This window comes from Plectropomus leopardus, chromosome 8 (assembly GCF_008729295.1).
Source record: "Plectropomus leopardus isolate mb chromosome 8, YSFRI_Pleo_2.0, whole genome shotgun sequence".
Taxonomy (NCBI): Eukaryota; Metazoa; Chordata; class Actinopteri; order Perciformes; family Serranidae; genus Plectropomus; species Plectropomus leopardus.
The window spans coordinates 419,316-438,269 of record NC_056470.1 but is presented as its reverse complement, the minus strand read 5'-3'; the positions used below and the strand labels follow the sequence as shown (position 1 = coordinate 438,269).

The 18,954-nt window shown below is 40.8% G+C and overlaps 1 protein-coding gene across 2 annotated transcripts in view; it reads right to left on the bottom strand.

The window, feature by feature from the left end:
• The window catches only part of LOC121946888 (collagen alpha-1(XX) chain), a 42,674-nt gene that overhangs the window by 8,668 nt on the left and 15,052 nt on the right, over positions 1-18,954 (bottom strand). For both annotated transcript variants that reach the window (XM_042491700.1, XM_042491701.1), the window contains 21 exons: positions 17,842-18,012; positions 16,507-16,704; positions 15,698-15,865; positions 13,787-13,906; positions 13,483-13,647; positions 12,454-12,612; positions 12,146-12,318; positions 11,635-11,764; positions 10,640-10,785; positions 10,085-10,214; positions 8,001-8,140; positions 6,222-6,348; positions 5,924-6,063; positions 5,702-5,834; positions 3,736-3,881; positions 3,420-3,549; positions 2,976-3,092; positions 2,708-2,854; positions 2,486-2,542; positions 1,390-1,428; positions 1,112-1,250 (listed from right to left, as the gene is read on the bottom strand). In XM_042491700.1, the coding sequence (XP_042347634.1) occupies positions 1,112-1,250; positions 1,390-1,428; positions 2,486-2,542; positions 2,708-2,854; positions 2,976-3,092; positions 3,420-3,549; positions 3,736-3,881; positions 5,702-5,834; positions 5,924-6,063; positions 6,222-6,348; positions 8,001-8,140; positions 10,085-10,214; positions 10,640-10,785; positions 11,635-11,764; positions 12,146-12,318; positions 12,454-12,612; positions 13,483-13,647; positions 13,787-13,906; positions 15,698-15,865; positions 16,507-16,704; positions 17,842-18,012 (2,875 nt within the window). The remainder of the gene's footprint in view (positions 1-1,111; positions 1,251-1,389; positions 1,429-2,485; positions 2,543-2,707; positions 2,855-2,975; positions 3,093-3,419; positions 3,550-3,735; positions 3,882-5,701; positions 5,835-5,923; positions 6,064-6,221; positions 6,349-8,000; positions 8,141-10,084; positions 10,215-10,639; positions 10,786-11,634; positions 11,765-12,145; positions 12,319-12,453; positions 12,613-13,482; positions 13,648-13,786; positions 13,907-15,697; positions 15,866-16,506; positions 16,705-17,841; positions 18,013-18,954) is intronic.

The window sequence follows — 18,954 nt, the reverse complement described above, 5'->3', positions numbered from 1 at the left end:
TCTCTTAAAGATACAGTAAATTTGTTTGCAAATGCTGCACACCAACAGAGAGAGGAGTGTGTTATGAGATTTAACAGTGAATTGTGCTCATGTGCAGTTTAGTATTGAGTCAGCAGAGTGCAGCGTGATACTTTAGAGCTCTGTGTCAGAGTCTTATGAAGTGAGATCTGATGTAAGACGGCTACAGCCTCTCTCTGATCCTTTTTGTCATCCTCATAGACAGGATCAGGTGTCTAACTCTGGCTGTTCTCAGGGGTTCTAGTGGAACCCCTTCTCCTACATAGAGGAGTTCATTTTGCTGACATCCTTGCTCCTTTAATTCAACTAAGACAACCTTCAACTAAAGCCAGATTTCCCTCAAATGTTCTCAGAAAAATATTTGAGGGTACTGTTTAGGTGTACAATGAGAGAGTTTGCTCCAGCCAGTGGGCAATGTTTGGTTTTGGCTTGTTTTTTTTAACTTGACTGGCTCACAAACTTTCTCATTTTTCAGCTTAACAGTACACCAACTTTGTCTCATCTGAGGTGAGAAACAGGTAATGCAGTAACAGCATCTTGATTCATGATTGATCAGTGCTGCCTAGGTCAACAGTGTGACAGTAGTCCTTGCAGTGCCAATAGAGAGCACCAAAAGGAGGAGGAGGAACATGATTTTTTTATTTTACAAATTATCTGTCGCATGAACTACTGTGGGTATATAGTTTTAGTAAATATGACAAAAAGTTATTATTTTTTTAAAATTAACAACTAAAGCTTTGGTTGTCAGTGGGCGTTATTTCAGTCACTTTCTGTGACATCCTGACGTCACAATAGATCTTAATCAGTATTGGATTGGCAGTTAGCCGGTGTTATTCTTACAAAGTGTTTCTTAATTATTTCCTGAGTAACTGCCATTTCCTTAAAAATGGCGCTGCGTTGAATGAGAATGTTTCAATTGATAAACACAATTGAACATTGCACTACAATCCTTATCAACATAAGGCAGAGTGTATATAATTGTTCAAATATAACTGTGTTAGTTACTGTGGGGCTGCATTTATGGAAATTGGTGTATAAATACAAGCAAAACATGGAAAAGAAGCAGAGGGAGAATTAAAGCAGATGATCTCACTTGGTGCTCTGTGTCAGCTGGACGTCTCTGTACAGAGTGTAGGTGGGCAGCGTGTTGAAGACAAAAGGCTCGGCTGCCACGCCGTCCACGGAAGAGTGAGCTGTCTGAGTCAGACCAAACGCCTCCATCATGTCAAAACCTGAGACAACAACCACATGACAGACAGAAATGAGATGCAGCTTTTAAGACAATGCAGTGACAGATTATTATTTTTTTTCTAAATCTGATGATTCAGTTATTCTAAATGAGCCTTTGAGTTTCTATATAAGGTGTCTCACCTTTAACAATGTTATTTCTGATGGTGACTTCGGGGCAGACTGTAACACAACAGGGAAATGTTGAATCATTACAATCAAAGCAGAGAAACCATCAGAGAGTTTTGAGGTTGTATGTCTCTGTGCACCATTCAAGGTGCACATACAGTTCATATCATGTGTGTGAAAACATGGCTGCTTCACAAACACCTCCTCCCCGGCAGCACTGAAGATCTCTACAATCAGCGCACAGTATTAGAGTCACCAATTCAGTGTCTGACCATGTGTCTCCCCCTCTGTTTCTGGCGTATGACTTTGAAAAATGGCCAGAAAAGTGTTTTTGTGGAACATTATGATGTCACAGATGACCTTTGACCTTTTGTGTGTAAAATGTCAGCACTCCATCATTTTATCCTACTGGACATTTGTGTGAAACTTCAGCATATGAATTCTTGAATTCTGACCAAAAACATGTTTGAGGTTGCAGTGACCTTTGAGTCAAACTGGACTTTTGAGCCAAATTTGAGGAAACTCCCTCAAGGCCCTCTTCAGATATTGCGCTCCTAAGAATGAGACACACACAATGTCATAGCTATCGCCAGCATGGAGACATAAAAGTCTGAAAGTCTCATTATGGGCTAAAAGCAATAAGGAGTGGGAAACTGATTATCAAAACAGTTGCACAAGAGTGGAATGTACTATTGCCTATTTATCATCTTTCAGAGAAATCAGATTGTAATAAGAAGACAGTAATTTGATGGTCTGATTGACATTGTGTGGTCTGAATTGATGGTAACGAGCAAATTTTATTTACACATAAAAATAAAAAATGATGCAGGTCGTCATGACTGCTATAAAATGAATTTCACCCACATCACCAAAACAAATTGTTACATACACTCTGAGTGTGTTAATGTTGAGAGGATGAAAGAAATAGAACAACAGAACAACTAATGAGTCAGTCAGTTTGCTGGGGACCCTCTGGACTCAAGATTATGACCATTATAATTCTGCTCAGTTTGAACTGAAATGACTTCTCCGAGAGATGACAAAAATAATTCATGTACTAATCAGACTTATTTCTATAAAATAATCTAATTGCAATATGATAATGAGTCACCTTCATTGTGGATTGGGTACATCCGGGGATGGATGGGAATTCTGACTGGAGCCGTGGCTGTGAAGGAAAATGTAAAACGAATAACTTAACAAACAGAGAAGTGGTAGGGATTATTCAATAAGGGAATTTATGAAAAGCAGGTTTTGGCATTTATGGTAAGCTAACGAATAACTAAGTTTAACATGTAACAGAGTGTTTGTGTCCCCTGAGATCAGGTCAGACCTGTTGGATGGAGAATGGAGACGGCAGCGCCCTCTGCTGAGCCCAGAAGAGAGTGCACGCTGATGCGATACAAAGTCTCTGGATCCAGATCAGTGAAACAGTGGCTGCTGCTGGACTCATCCACAGTTTCTTCCTTTGTGTGCTTGTCTGTAAACAACACACACATAGGCAACACATATACACACACACCAATGGGTAAATTAATAGAGCTGAATGTGGTTTCTGAAACTTTTTGTACACACAGATGATAAATTTTACATCAGATTACCTTTGACAGACTGGATGACAATACGGTATCCATCGACAGCAGACACAGGTCGCCAAGACACACAGATACTGGAGTGGTCTGACCTGACCACACTCACACTGCTTACCCGCAGACTGGCTGGAGGGAGAGAGGGACAGATCGGTTAAGTAGAAGGCAGATAAACACAACACCTAGATATGGACTTTGATGTAGCAGTGATCACAGGTCTTCAAGGATCTGCAAGGATTATTACACATAATGATAAACAGACCCGGATTATAATGAATTATGAGTATGTTTGGAATACACTGTAGACATCAGAATCATACAAGATAGAAATGATACTGAAGCGTCAGTATCATTTCTGTGTTTTCTGTTTTTTCTGGTTTATTGTTGCTCCTAGTCTAGACTTTTTAAACTGGGTCAGTTTTCCAGAAGATCACTTTTTAAAAAGCTGTGACTCACTGGTTTTGCCCTGAGCTGATCCGCTGCCTCCCTCTCTGTTGCGGTACTCGGCGGTGACCAGGATGCTGTAACGTGTATCAGGCTGTAACGGCTCAAGCACCACCCGCTTTTCACCTCCTGGGACCAACACCTGTTATACAGAAAACCCAGCTTTCAAAGTCAAGCTTTTAAAGTAAAACATCCATCTGTCTACACAGTGACTGAGATAATTTGCAGTTTTTGGAATTCTCTGTGACCCCTGAGCAGCACTGTAATTTACTGTCCTGCAGGAAGAAGGACAAAGCTGCTGAAGAGCTGACGATTACAGCCCACTCACAGTGCTGTCCTGGGTTTCCGCTGCAGTCAGTGCGGTATATGTCACACGATACTGGAGGACGTGAGCGTTGGGAGGTACCCAGCTGACCACCAGGCTGACTGCCGTCTCCTCAGAGATGGATATGCTGGATGGGCCGCCACCAGACACTGCAGGGACAAAATACAAAAAGCAGAGATATTAAGACTCACTACAAGGAAATATCTATTAATGAAAGATTAGAAATATTGCCCTGATGATGAGAAAATTGGCTTAAAATTGGCCTTTGCCTCTGAAACAATAAAATAACTGTGAAAATGCAGAGCATTGAAGGAAGGTAGAGATAATGTAGCGCACAAATTAGGAAAAGGTCATAAAATACAGAGTTCGGATAACTTTGAAGGAGTTGCAGAGCTCAGCGACTGTAAAGGTGCACCAGTCAACCACATTAAGAGCTTTGTGTAAAAATGGCCTGTAAATCATTACCCAAGAACTAGCAGTACCGCTTTGCAGTTGTTTGCCTTCACAAACCAGTCAAATTGTTGAGTTTATATCCACGTCTGTCTAGACTCATACAATACAAGTAGTGGTGAAGGGATTTAATAAAAGATATTAGGTGTATTTTTTGGCAAGATGGAAGTTATCACTATATTGACATGTGTGATTCCAGTGAATAGTTACGGTAAGAAATATGCTGTCATCACTTGGAGACTATTTTCATAGAGGAGTACAGAGGAGTGATAAAGAGCTTTTTCAGGTGATGAAGCGATAAGCTTGTGGTGGAGCACCAGAGGAACAGGGTAGAACACAAAGGTGTAGCCCTGACAGACAGTAGACAATGCTTTAAATACATGTTCCTACAAAGAAACTACAAATTCTAAAACATGTATGCTTGACAAACATCTTTAACCCCGCAGCACAGAAGATCTCTATAATCAGCAGAGTTTCACGGTGGACACCCAAAATTAGTGATATTGGGTAATGGCCAAAAAAGTGTTTTTGCAGAACATTATGATGTCACAGTAAGGTTGACCTTTAGACTTCTGGATATAACATATCATCACTTCATCATGTTATCGTTTCAGACATGTGTGTGAAATTTTGTCATACTTTGGACATGAATTCTTGAATTACGGCCAATGAGGTCACAGTGACCTTTGACCGCCAAATTTTATCTTACGTCCAAGTGAACATTTGCACCAAATTTGAGGAAACTCAATCAAGGCCTTCCTGAGATACTGCATCAATGACAATGAGACAGGGGCAAGGTCACAGTGACCTTGACCTTTGACCACCAAATTCTAATCACTTCACTACTGAGTTCAACTGTATGTTTGTTCCAGAGTTGAAGAAATTTCCTCAGACTGTTCTTGAGATATTGTGTTCACACAAATGAAGCAGATAGGGTCAAAGTGACCATGACCTTTGGCCAGCAAATTCAAAAGAGTCTGTCATTGAGACCAAGTAAATATTTGTGTCAAATATGAAGAAATTCCCTAAAACTGAGATATTGACAAGAATGGGATGGACGTACATGCATATGAATACCCCAAAAACAAAATGCCTCCAGTAATGGCTATCACTAGTGCTGAGGCATAAAAACATTAGAACACGGTCCAGATTGAAAAATACAGAACTTTCCCTTTAATATAAGATATAAATGATATACTGTAATATTCAGCACAGGACCAACAGTGTTTTCAGTGCCAGGATTTCTATTAAAGTCTGTAAGCGTTGCTCTTTACTTTGTCTGTTGCGCCATGGAAAATATCAGTGTTTATTTGCTATATGCTACCCAGTTTTCTCTCTACAAATTCAAAAGGAATCTGTACATATAAATTTAAACTTTTCTGTTCACTGGGGGATTTTTTTTCCAGGAAAGGAACAAAGCATGTTCATATTTAGGGCCATAAATTACTCCAGTGCTGCTGATACTATTATTACAGTGTAGTGTGTAATTAATTAGTGTGTGGGGGTGTGTGTGACTCACAGGTGCTGTAGCGTATGGCCACAGCTTCACTCTGCGCTCCATCTCCATAAAGAGCAGACAGAGAGATCTGGTATTCCTTATCGTCCTCCACCCCCTCCAGGATCGCCCCCTCACTCTCACCATTTACCCTCAGCTAAAATAAACACGGAAGATTTTATTCACATCATGTATCAATCATCATTACACATATTACACTCCACTCATCCTTTAATCCATCCCCACCTGTCTCAGGTCTCCACCACTGAGGGAGATCCACTTGATGAGGTAAGAGACGACATCATCAGCTGCGGCCTCCCAGCGCACGGTGATGTCACTGCCTGAGAAATTAGTCACCCTGAGGTCTGATGGAGAAGGCACCTTCACTAGGAGAGAAGGAAAACATGTCAGAAGAGAAAAGGAGAGACTTTAATACCAATTCGATATTTTTTCATTCGCAAATGGTCTCATGCTTCTTCTCTCTGATGTGCCTTCAAGCACAAAAGACTGTGTATGTGTGTGTGCTTGCATGTGTGTGTCTTACGTGTGGTGACGTTACTGGTGAGAGCTGCAGAAAGGCCTTGTGGGTAGTGAGACTGGACAGAAACCAAATATCTCGACAGAGAGGAGAGGTTCTGCACCAGCACTGAGTTCAGTCCTGTTACCTCCACCTGGAAAGAGATTCAATCAGTTCATCTCTGAGTCCAAGAAAACAATGGTGCCACATTTGAAGAATTCTGTCAAGGCATACTTGAGATATTGGGTTAAAAAAAATGAGATGAGGTCACAGTGACTTTGACCTATGAACAATAAACTCTAATCAGTTCATTGCTCAGTCCAAGTGGACGTGTGTACCAAATTTCAAGAAATATCCTCAAGTAGTTCTTGAGAAATCGCAATCAGGAGAATGGGATGATCAAACATACGGATGGACGGACATCCCTCAAACATAATGCCTCTGGCCATGACTATTGCTGGCGTGGGGGCACAAAAACAGATGAACCAAGGTCTTGCACATGGCACTCCTATAGCTTTACTACTGTAGCACTTTGACTGGAATGTAATATGACAGAAGAAACATGATAGAAAGTGCTTGTAACTGTAGAAGTATTTAAGACAGTTATGGGTCTTTTCAGGTGAACAGCCTGTATTTGAATCAAACGGCTGATCAAACAAATTAGAAAGTAATTAGAAATTTCAAGTCCAAGTGATGGGATATTTTAATCTGCTTAATGGATTTTGTTTAGTCGTTGGTTGATGTGAAATTTCTCTCAGAATGGTCCATTTTATTGATGTTCAAACAGATTACTAAACTGAGTGAATGGATTAATACACTATGCACACAGGTTCAGGGTCAAGTGTGTAGTATTTAGGGTAGATCTCTGTGTAAAAAGGACTACTGACTATAGATAAGGCCATTTGAGTTTGCGCATCAGCCAAGTTTCAGTTTCAGCTCTGCAACCTCACCACAAAATGCCACTAAATCCTACAAACTGGACCTTAAACAGACAGTGAAAAAAGATGAATTAACTGTACAGGGAAAATGCATTTGCTTAGTTAAGTTGCTTTCCGTTCTTCAGGAACAATCAGACTTCTGACCCTCAGAAAATAAGGAGTGGAGATTAAATAATGCCATTTGGTAATTATCACTGCTGAATAAAAGAACAGATTAATAATTGGTGTCAGAAAAGTAGAATGCTATTACACGTCTCCTCCCGTATGCTGCACATAAAAGAGATTGATTGCATAACTTGTGTATGATGAAGTACAGACGATGTGCTTATACTTTAACAATCAAAGAGGAATTTTAGAGTGGCGAACATGCTGTGACTCGCTTGATTTCAGTCTATTAAGATTCTTAAAGTGGGACCCATATCACTCTGCCAGGGGGTCTGTGAAAAGTTTTCAGAATCATTCAGAAAGTTTTGAATTTAAAGTATGTCTGTGTCATGATTTATCTAAAGTTACACAGAAAACATATTTTATCTTGTTCTCTGTAATGTATTTTCTTTTCATTTCTGCTCTTTTGTTGAATTATCTTGATGATCTTTTAACCCAGAGCAGTTTGAAAAAGGAATGCATCAAAAATGCTTAATTATTATGGTATTACAGCCTGCAAGTGTTTGTGCTTCTATAAATGCCTGAGATCATAAGCTAATGAAGCAGAATTGTACATATTTCTGTTATTCAAAGTCACATGAGAGTTGCAGAAAAGTATCTTTATGTATGTCTCAGTTTGAAAATAAAAACTCAATCATATCTGTGGGGGTAGTTTTGGAGACAGGAGGCTTGTAATTTGACACTGGTGTGTTTGGGATGTTACCTGCTTGACGTCACTGCCGTGGTTGGTGCTGTAGGTGATTCTGTGTCCGGGGACGTCCACGGCTCCGGGCACCCAGCTTACCCTCAGCATACTGTGGGTGACCATTGGGAACTGAACACTCATTGGCGGTGGGAGGGGGACTGTGGGGAGGGACAGAAAAATAAAAAAGAAAACATATTTTATCTTGTTCTCTGTAATGAATTTAAGGAATTTATTTTATCAATGCTGTTGAGAATTTTTTTCTACTAAGAGATCTGGTAAGATGGAGGAAGGTTTAACTAGTTCATCTACACATACTTAACACATTTCACGATACAAAGTTGGTTGAAATTCAGCAAAGTATCCCTTTAACAGCTGAGAGTTTACAAACTCTCACACAACTTGTGCAGTATAATCTACATCTCATTTATTCAGTCGTATGTCCAGTACAAACAGACAGCCCTCTCTGACAGGGAACTGAACTGTAAGTCAAACTTATCCATGCTCACTCTAAAGCCAGACTCCTGACAAAAGTAAATATACCCTGCAGAATACTGGAGCTGCTGGTCTACCACTGCCTCGATCACTTTCCTACAGATATGTTTCATTTTCATTTGAGTTCCATGCAAGGAGGGGAGTTTGAGAAGTACTGAGCATACTACTGGATAAATGAGAGCTGGATTATACTGCACGACTTGTGTAAAAGTTTGTGTACTGATATTTTGATATAGTTTTGTCCCCCTTTTTTACTGTCTCCTCTTTGGGAAGTTTTCTTTACAAATTGAATGTAACATAGGACTCAACTTCCTGCTTCACTACAGTGAAGACTTGCTTGCTCTCTGCTTAGCTTTTATTTTTCCTAGTTTTTTTCCTTTTTTTCCTTCTTGTCACAAACGATTAAATCATTGGGTCAAGGATTATCTTCTTTTTCTTCAGAAGGAACTACGTTTATTGACATAGCAGGAGCTGCAGTATGAACAGACCATGTGTGACAAGAATTCGTTGAATCCTGTAAAATCAACAACAGGCACATCATGCTGGAACTGTTGGAAATATCTACAGGAAATCGCTGTGCTACAGAGGAGGATTTTTACACTTGAAGCAGAAAGAGGACTTCATGAGACACTTATCACCAATAACATCCAATATTAAGACAGCTAAGTCTACCTCAAATATTTAAAACCTGGATGACACAGTGTCTCTCCCAAAACTTGCTAGAACTGGACCCGAACAGACTGATATCCGTGCCGCCTGGCAAACACTTAGTGCTAAGCTAAAACAGAACAGAATCAGAAAAACAAAAAAACGCTGGTATCACAGGAAGAATTACAGCATGGCCAGGCATACAGCTAAGAAACAAATATCAACCACTGTCTGAACTAACTGTGAACGAGCCAGAGAGCAATTTTATAAACGGGAAGCAGGAAATTAAAAACGATCAGATTCACGAGGGGAAACATGAAATTCGCTGTGGCATACAGAAGAAGAAGCACAAGGCACTCAAGGACAAAGGATCTGTGCCAGAGGTGAGGGCAAGAGATATCCTGCTTGTGGGAGATGGTGCTATCAGTGCTGTAAACAATGAGAGGATCATCACATGCACGACTTGCGCTGAGGTCAGTGACATAACTGGACTTCTCTCCTGTAAAAGCGAGCTGTAAAACCACCCTGGAATCAAACAGGTCATCGTGCATGAGGGAGCCGTTGACACCAGGAGAGGAGAATCTGAAGTTTTAAAAAAGGATTTCTCAGAACTTTTAAACAGACTTGACATGCTGAAAGTTGAGTCATTCATCAGTGGGCCTCTCCCAACGATTGACAGAAGGATCAATAAGTTGAGTCGCCTCCTTGCTTTGAATACTTGGCTTTCTAATGCCTGTGAGTCTCAAGGATATCAATAAAGCTACCTTGCCTTGGGTTGAGTTATTGATAAACAAGTGGTCATTTGGGTTGTGAAGTATTCCTTTAATAGAAGGAGCAATGGTAGAAACAGACTAAAAAGGAAAGTGAACAAGGCAATACAAAAATGTCTAAGTGGAAAATAAGAGGGAATAGAAAAGGAAAAACAAAAAATTAGGGCTAAGAATGTTTGGGGAATGTCTCACATGTGGCGGCAACAGCTGTGACAGGGTCGCTGGGATCCTCATCATACAGAGCGTAAAGAGTGACAGAGTAGTCTGTTGCCGGCAGTAAATCTGTCAGCTCCACCACTGTCTGCTCTGCACTGAATTTCTCCTGCAGCAATACAGAAACAAAATGCAAATGTGGAGATTATGGTTTGTTAGGATTGTCCCTGCCTTCATTAATGCATGGTGGAGCAGTAATTACGTGGTAGGTGACGTTAAGTGTCTCGCATGTGGTGCAAAGTGGTAGCTAACATTACAGTTAACAGCACATTGTCCTGAAAGCATATCATTATGTGAGCTGCTGCAGTATTCTTGCTCCTCTGTGTCTTATATATCATATTTTCACCATCCTCCTTAGTTATTATTGATGCCCTTTTCTGTTTGCTGATTACTCTGGTTATTGCTAGCTTGTATTTACTTGCTTGTAATAAATCACATTTGTGTAATACATGCATGAACCATCATATGTGTCTTTTATGCTTCTCCACAAACACACACTCACTGCACAAAGTCAAAGGGAGACCTGGTTCTCACCTCTTTGGCATCATCAGGTTCTCCATGGTTGAGTGCCGAGTACAGGATCATGTACTGCGTTGCACCGGGCGCTGCACCCCAACTCACGCGCAGCGTGCTGTAAGAGGAAGGAGTCACCTCCAGGCTGCCAGGCATGGCCAAAGGCACTGAGTGAGGCAGGAAGAGAAAGCAAGAGAAAGGATCATGGTCAAAATAGGTGATAATGTTGTGTGTTTGATGTGAGCTGTGCATTACAGTACATCACAAACGGCCACAAAGTAGCACTTTGTAAGGTTATTTATTAATGTGGGGAATATACTTTTATAATATCATGTATTTATATCAAATATGCATGTTAGTGGGGCGTCGGGTGGCTGAGTATATAATGCAAGTGCCCCATATATGAAGGCAGTGTCCTTGCCACAGCGGCCGCGGGTTCGATTCCAGCTTGAGGCCCTTTGCTGCATGTCATCCCCTCTCTCTCCCCCTTTCACGCTAGCAATTTCCTGTCCTATCTAATAAAGGCAAAAATGCCCAAAAAGTAATCTTTAAAAAACAAATAAATATGCATGTTGGTATTTGTATGGGTGGTCCAACAGCCGCCATTGATATGGCATGTTGTAACTGTGCGACAACCATGATAATTTAACGGTGTAGAGAAAATTCTGTTTTGTTAATGTTGCATATGAGCTCACTGTGCAGTCCTCTACAAAGAACCCCCTAGATAGAGAGTAAGGAGTGATGACTGAGTGAACGATTTCGGACACAGCCAGCATTGCAGAATGGTCAGAGTGGCCACCATTTATATGCAACCATTGTATCGGGCTTACTTTTGTAAAAACTTTAGTGTAAACAAACCAGCTTGCGGCAAGTTGCAAGGTTTTACACGAATGACCCAACAAGCAGTGGGGTAGTACATTTTTAAATATGCAGTCCCTTACTTTTTCCTTGTTATTTCAATTGCTGTTAATTATGTATTTGTTATAGTGCAATGTTAATTTTGACAATAGTCTTACATGTAGTGACAGTTCCTCTGAGTGCCAGGCCAACATTGTTTTCATACACAGGGAAGATGGAGATGTGGTACAGAGTCTGAGAAGACAGGCCCTCCAGCAGCACAGTGGACTCTGAGCCGCCCAGTACCACCTGGGGACAAAACATCATGTGCAATCAGACACAAACATGCAGAATGCTTGTAATTTCACATTTTAATAATCTGTAAATATACGTATTCTTTTGACGTAAAAACATTATTTTCTCTTTTTTTTCAGTAATTGCACACACATTGTTTTGCTGTTTTTGTCCTCTCTTTGTCAGCTTTCGCATTGTCTGTGCTGAAAGACCACTGTTGTCCCTGTTTAATCACATACATTTTTCCAACAGTTGGAGTACGACGTGAAACACAGTGTGGGGGCGGCTGGAATCTGCCATTCTTTATGGTGATTGTCTTGTTTTGCTTATATAACTGTGCTAAGGTCTCAAACTTTATGTGGTCGTAATTCATGTGTGGTAAGGTTGCATTCTGACCTCCTGTGGACTCTGACCCTCGGCGCTGTGGTAGACCACTCTGTACTGTTGGACTGGTTTAGCAGGATTGGTCCAGTGAAGCTTTACTTCTCTGGAGCCCAGTTCAGAGAAACGGAGATCAGTGGGACTGGGGTAGGAGAGGGCTGGGTCCGCTGTGGGCCCAGGCTCCATTCCTGGGGAAACGGCCACAAAGAATCGGCTAATTACACCTCAACAAGATGTCTGTAATTTGAAAAACTTGGTGTCTGTGATGAGTCAGTGACAAAATTCATTTAATTAAAGCATTGCTAGACAGATAGAAAGGTTACGTTTTGAGATGCCACGGTCCTCTATCCTCCCACACAGGATGTGGACCAGTCGTGCCACCAGTTTGCTGAGCAGAGGGAAGTCGTTGACATTGTAGACGTTCAGATCCACTGGCTCGGAAGCCACTTGTCTTAACTCAGCTTCATCAGCATTCTTTACACCTGAATAACACAAAGTTACAACCCACTTTCACAAAAAGCATGTAGGGTTTAGAGAAAAATGCCTCTGAGCGCCTGACACTCGGCGGGTTTCCATTAACCCTCAAATTGCAAAATAAACCTGCCTTTATAAAATATGCCCAATGGAACAATGTCAATTTTGAAATTCTCCCCAAAAGATTTTTACACTTGCATGAGGTGATATTTCAGCAGTTCAAAAAAGCATTTTTTTGGAAAAAAAAAATGGAAATACTTTTTTCACTTTTCTAGGTCACATGATGCTATGGCTGTGTGCTTGTCAGTAGGAACTGGCTCCCTCATGATGCAGCAGGAGCTATAAGAGCTGTTATTGCATCACATAACTCTTCAAAAGTTGAGTCGATCATACAGAAGTTTGAATCCACAATTCCTCTGTGCACTTTTGTGGACAATCACCTCCCAGAAATGTGGGATTGCTGGCTCACATCACATGCCTATGTTGCCTTGGATTGGAAATAATGATGGCTAATGCAGCGGCTGCAACAGAAATAAATCTGATGATGTTTTGAACATTCATCTCAATGCTTCTTGGAATGTTATCCCAAGAGGAGAACTCGCATAACATCACTCAAGGGAAACACAGTCATCTCACGATTGTGTCTTATCAACACTTTTAAAATACTGCTTATTTTTGTGCAAATCTGTAATGGAAACCTGCCAACTGACAACATAACATAAACTGCATAACGATAACATCAGACTATAACTGGTTACACTCCCAGGGTGCACAGGAGATGGATGTGACTGGATTTAAGATCAGAGCCCAAGAAACTGCGAAAAGTTAAAAATATTTCATTTTTCCAGCACTTCATCCTCTCCTCTTTTAAGTCTCACCTACAGCGATGATCTCCACGCCGGCGTTCTTCAGCCGGTTTGCAGCAGCAATGGCGTCATCCTGAGATTTCCCATCGGTCAACAAGACCAGAAAAAAAGGTGTTTCTGGTCTTGCACCTGCCTCGGCCCTCATGTTCTCCTCCATGACATGAAGCAGTGCCTGGCCTGGGAGAAGCATGCATAGTTACACACTGACAAGGTACATGTACTTCTCTGTATAAGTATTATATGTATTATTTAGATATATTCTAAAAATACATTAAAACTAATAGTATTGAAGGTGCAAACTGTGATGTGTGTTTACCTGTAAATGTGTTTCCTCCCTTATATCTGAAATTCCTAACTGCCTCCAGCAGCTGGTCTTTAGTGGTGAAGTTGTTGAGCTGCCACTCTGTGCGAGGGTCTCCGCTGTACTGGGTCAGACCTGGGACAAAAAAATGCATCATTAAACAATGTTTTTTTGTGGGACAGGCAATTAGGAGAGGTAAATCCATCTATTTTTTTTATCCTAGACCCTACTTTTTCACGTTTTTTCTGTTTTTTCACAAAAAACAGTCTTGCTTTGTCTTTGCATTATTCCAGCAATCACCAACTCTGGTTTGGTTGAAATTAGCCTTTTTGGATGTGAAAATGTGCTGCCTCTATAAACAAAAAGGATCTTACTATTAAATAAAAAAGGTCCATCTTTGTAGGTTCAGACTCTTAAAATAACAATCTTAAATGGATGTAAATTGACAGTGCACAAATGCCCTGAGTGGTTAGATGGCAGTCTGTGTCGCTGCTGCAGTGCTCTCACTCAATACTGAACCAGTTTAAAAAATAGTTGTCTCCATGAGTCAATTAGACACAAAAACCTGGGAAAATTGTGTCACGTTAACAAATATGGAAGTAACCCTTTAAGTGTCAAAACCTTTGTCAGACTTGAAACTGACTGATTGTATTACTTTCTTAGAGTAGCAAAATGAGCATTTATTGACAAGCAAACAATGCAGATTATTTCTTTGAAGAACAATGCTCTATTGCAATCTATCCATCACATCTACATATGAGAACCAATGAAGTGAGACCTGAGAACGTTCTCTTCTATGAAATGTGGCCAAAATATTGTAATGCATTACCGTAAGAGTTGTGAACGAATGAGCAGCTACAGGAGTATGAGGAATAGAACGCGTAAGATTAGCCTGAAGGATGAAATCATAAAGAAAACTTGTTTAAATGAAAGCAACAAAGGAGTTGAAATGACAGTCAGCATATAAGCACTGAAATGAGCTGAACTGTCAAGAAATGAGTTGTCGGACAAGATTTGAAATAAAAGCACTGCACTAATACTAAAAGGCACTAAAGTGTGTGTGAAAGGAGCTGAAGGGTGAGTTAGTTACCTGGAAGCTAATCTTTAAGGTAGGATGGGGAAGTCATGATCTGCCCTATAGGGTATATACAGTTTACATCACTGCGTGCACATTTTTTGGACGGGGATAACATCTTGTGTGGAATGTTTTCTGTTACCTGTACCTGTTACAGAGGTCAAGCAGCCGTATTTGGGGTACTGATATGACTTGGCTGCTTGAGGTTTAACTATAAACCCTGCTGCTATACCTCCTTTCACATAAACTGAAACTATTAATTATTTTGCTCTTGGAATGAGTGTATAATGTTTAGTAACTGAGTTAACAGAACATGTACCACCACATTTTCTATACTCCCCAAACAGTCTGCACCACAGAGTGTATATAAAGACAGACGACTCGTCTCCACTTCCTCTCACTACTTGTCTGACCAATTGCCAGCAGCACCATTGATCATGAGCACATTAACTGGTGCAGAGCTGGTGCATTAACAGAGCTGTCAAGCATGATGTCAAAGGCCCTTTTTATAGCTCCACATAAATAATAAAAAACCAAACATCAGAAAAACAAACACTTGAACATTCAGAAACATAATAACAACTACCTTAAATGACAGAAACCGTCTTTGGGAAAAAATTTAGCTGGTGTCTACTTTGAGTTTTAAGTTTGGCCCATGCAATAAAATACAGGGGGCAGGGTTTATGACCTACACAAATGTTTTGACTTTTGACCATTTTTGGGGAGCTTTCATTTCCAAAAGTCTATGTTCTGCACCTCTGAAACATGTCATATGAATGATGACTGACACAGGCAAAAAAAGCCCACAGAAATAAAAAGTGATGGCTTCACTACCATACTCCGATCCTCACCGATCTGAATGTGGTCTGGCCCGATGTGGAAGGGTGTCATCAGGCCCTCCAAGAAGTCTCTGACCCGTCTGAAGTTGGTGCGTCCGATGCTCCAGGAGCCGTCCACTAACAACGTGATGTCTGCTGCTGCATCGCTGTCACACTCAAATGGTTTCCTTGGAGACATACCTTTATAAAAAGAAGAATGAAGCAAATAGAGTTCAACTGAGACTTCCAGACTTTCAGAGACATCCTGAGTCAATGTCAAAGAGCAGAAAGCTTATCTGTGGTCCAAAATGGAAAGACACTTAAGTAACTAAGTTACTTTATAATGTTTTTTCCTTTCATTAGTGCAAAAACAGCTAAATTCATGGTTATAAATTGGGAAACAGATGGTTCTGTGCATTGAGGCAGGCAAAAGGTAGGTGTAGGTGTGTAAATACTATGTGTACATGTGTCGACATGGTGCATACATGAAAATGAGTGTGTTTCCATGTATGAGAATGTGTGTGTGTGTTGGATTATGAGGGAGAGAGAGGACACATGTGCCCTGCAGCCGAACAACACAGTCTGTCATTATCCTTTCCTTTACCTGTCCCTCCCTTGTGCAAACACTGTCATCACATCTCAAACCAACACTTACTGCTCTCATGAGAGCCAAAGACGATGGCGGTCAAACGTTCTTTAAGATTCTTAACTTCCTGTTTAAAGGGAGTTATCCAAATTGATCCCATCATTTTTTGGCTTATTAAAATAACAAATGTCACCAAAAACAGCATTTTAGATCAGGTTTATGTTATGCTTCATAACACTGGGAAGCAGAGGGTTACCTGTAACTGGTTGGGTGGGGAAGGGTGTTTTCCGGGGTTTCTCCTCAGCTGCTTTGCCCTGTGTCGTCCCCTGCTCCTCCTTGTTCTCCACCTTAGAACGATCGCGCTCTTTTTCTTTCTTCCTCTTCCTCTTCTCTTTGGTGTTTTTCTCTGGGGCCTCATCGGGGAGCAGAGAGGGGGTTTCTATCGCTGGGAGCTCTGGAGGAGAGAGCACAGGGGTGGGGCTACATTAAGATAAGCAAAGATTGTTTAGGGGACCAGTTGAGGCTGTACGTGACAGGAAATCTACTGTTGACATTAGATTTGTCTGACTTCAGGGGGAAAGTGTGAAAACATGATTTTCCTGTTAACACATAAACATGAGTGTTTCATGATTAACAGGTTACATCTTTTGCCTTCTCCATTAAACCCCCGGGGCCAGTATCCCTGTCCTCCTTCCGTCTTGTTCCAGCTTTTATTTCCTGTGCTACACCTACTGTCGCTGGGCTTTCATTACAGCGTGTGTCAAAGAGCTTTGGTGTAGGCATGTGGAAGTACAGTATACGGTACTTATTGTACAAGTGTGTACTGGATTGCTTGTGTGTGTGTGTGTGTGTGTGTGTGTGTGTGTGTTTGTAACATTTCCGTTTCTTGCCCCCTCTCGGTCAAATAGCGTTGTAATGACAGAGGCCACAAAGATCAAAGCGAAGAGATCAAGTACTGTTGTAGGTTTTAATGTACCATATTAAACAGACTCAAACAGCAGGTGGTTATTTTTGGAGCAGCCCTGGAGTTAATCTCATCCTTTCTGTCAATCAAAAAAAAGTTTTTTTTCTAATTCAATTATTCATTTCTTTAACTGAAGAGTTAACATGTCGAATAACTCAAGGACCAATTTGTCAAACCCTCTACATTGAACAGTCTGGCACACTACATAGTTTCTTCACTGATGTGAGAAATTGGATAAAATATCAGTACTGGTGGATATTAGCATTAAAAAAAAAATCAGAATCGGCCACCATTCTGATTTCTGCTGAAAAGACCAACCATTATTTTCTTTTTTATTGACAAAGTAAACATGTACAAAGCCTCAACCCTAAGCTGACATATTTTTCTTATTTTGTACAATGAATGAATTTAACATACTCTGAAAAGCATTGTTTTTCATGTCTCCATTTGCTGGTGGACCATCATGATAAGAGTATGCATAATAAAAATAATTCCACAACAGAAGAGACTTGACTATCACAGCGCTGGCACACAGAGACAGACAACCACTCACGCTCACATTCATACCTATGCCCAATTTAGAGTCACCAATGACCTAAACCGCATTTTTCTACAAGCATGCAGTACCTGTAGTAGAAGCAGCAGTGGTGGTGGGGTCCGGATACAGAACTGTTGGCAGGCCCAACAGAGCCTCTGTTACATCGTCCAGATCTCCTGAACCTGACCCGCCTGGCAACATCTTCTTCCTTTGCTCTCGACTGCCGCTGCGGATCATTTCCTCCTCCCGTAGACCCTCCACTGGAAGAGAGAAAATGCAGCTAAGTGAATCACATAAAAGTAATCCATGTTAATCCATGTTTAAGTCAATAATACTGCCAGTGATGCTGGAAATCTTCAAGGGAGTCAAATCTGATCGAATCAAGCTACATCAAAATGTGTATGCATGTTTCAAAATGAACTGTATTTATACCAAAATACAGCAAATATACAACCTTTACCATAAAACAATTACTAAACAAACCAATCTCTCTACATGTGTTCTAACTTTGAAAGTCTAGGTTCATACCAAGGTGAAGGTTTAAGCTGGGCCACTGCACAGGCCAGGACTCGCACTCAACTATTGCAAGATTACACAAACAGGACTGTGTCTCCCCTGAACCTTTAACCTCAAAGACTTTCTAAATAATACTGGCCTCAGTTTCTATAGTCTGCAGTAATTATAACAGCTTTGTGAGGCTGTACTAAGGCACAGCAGTAGTTTGAACTAAATGCTAACTGCAGGAAGCTATGATATATCACATTAGAGATGGCTGATCACTGTGTTTTACCTCCATTAAATTGTTATTTTGGGGAGTTTTTCCTTAGTTGCTGTGAGGGTCCAAGGACAAAGGAGGGATGTCATATACTGTAAAGCCCTCTGAGGCAAACTACTGACTACTGAAAATGAATATTCCCCTAATATTTACATGCGGCCATGCAGTGTAGGTGTGTGTCCCCTTCTGACCAGAAATGTGAGCTTTTCTTTGGGGCATTCATCTCTACCCAGCCTTGCCAACTAATGTTTTGTCTTCGATGCATCCATGACAACGCACAGAGCTGACTATAAACAGTCCATGCGTCATAAACTTCAATAAAAACCCCAATTAGGACGCATATTCCAAATGTGCTGTTTACATGTCAAAGAATGCTCCTAAAACACAAATAATATCTGCATATCCCACATCTCTTAATTTCCATAAA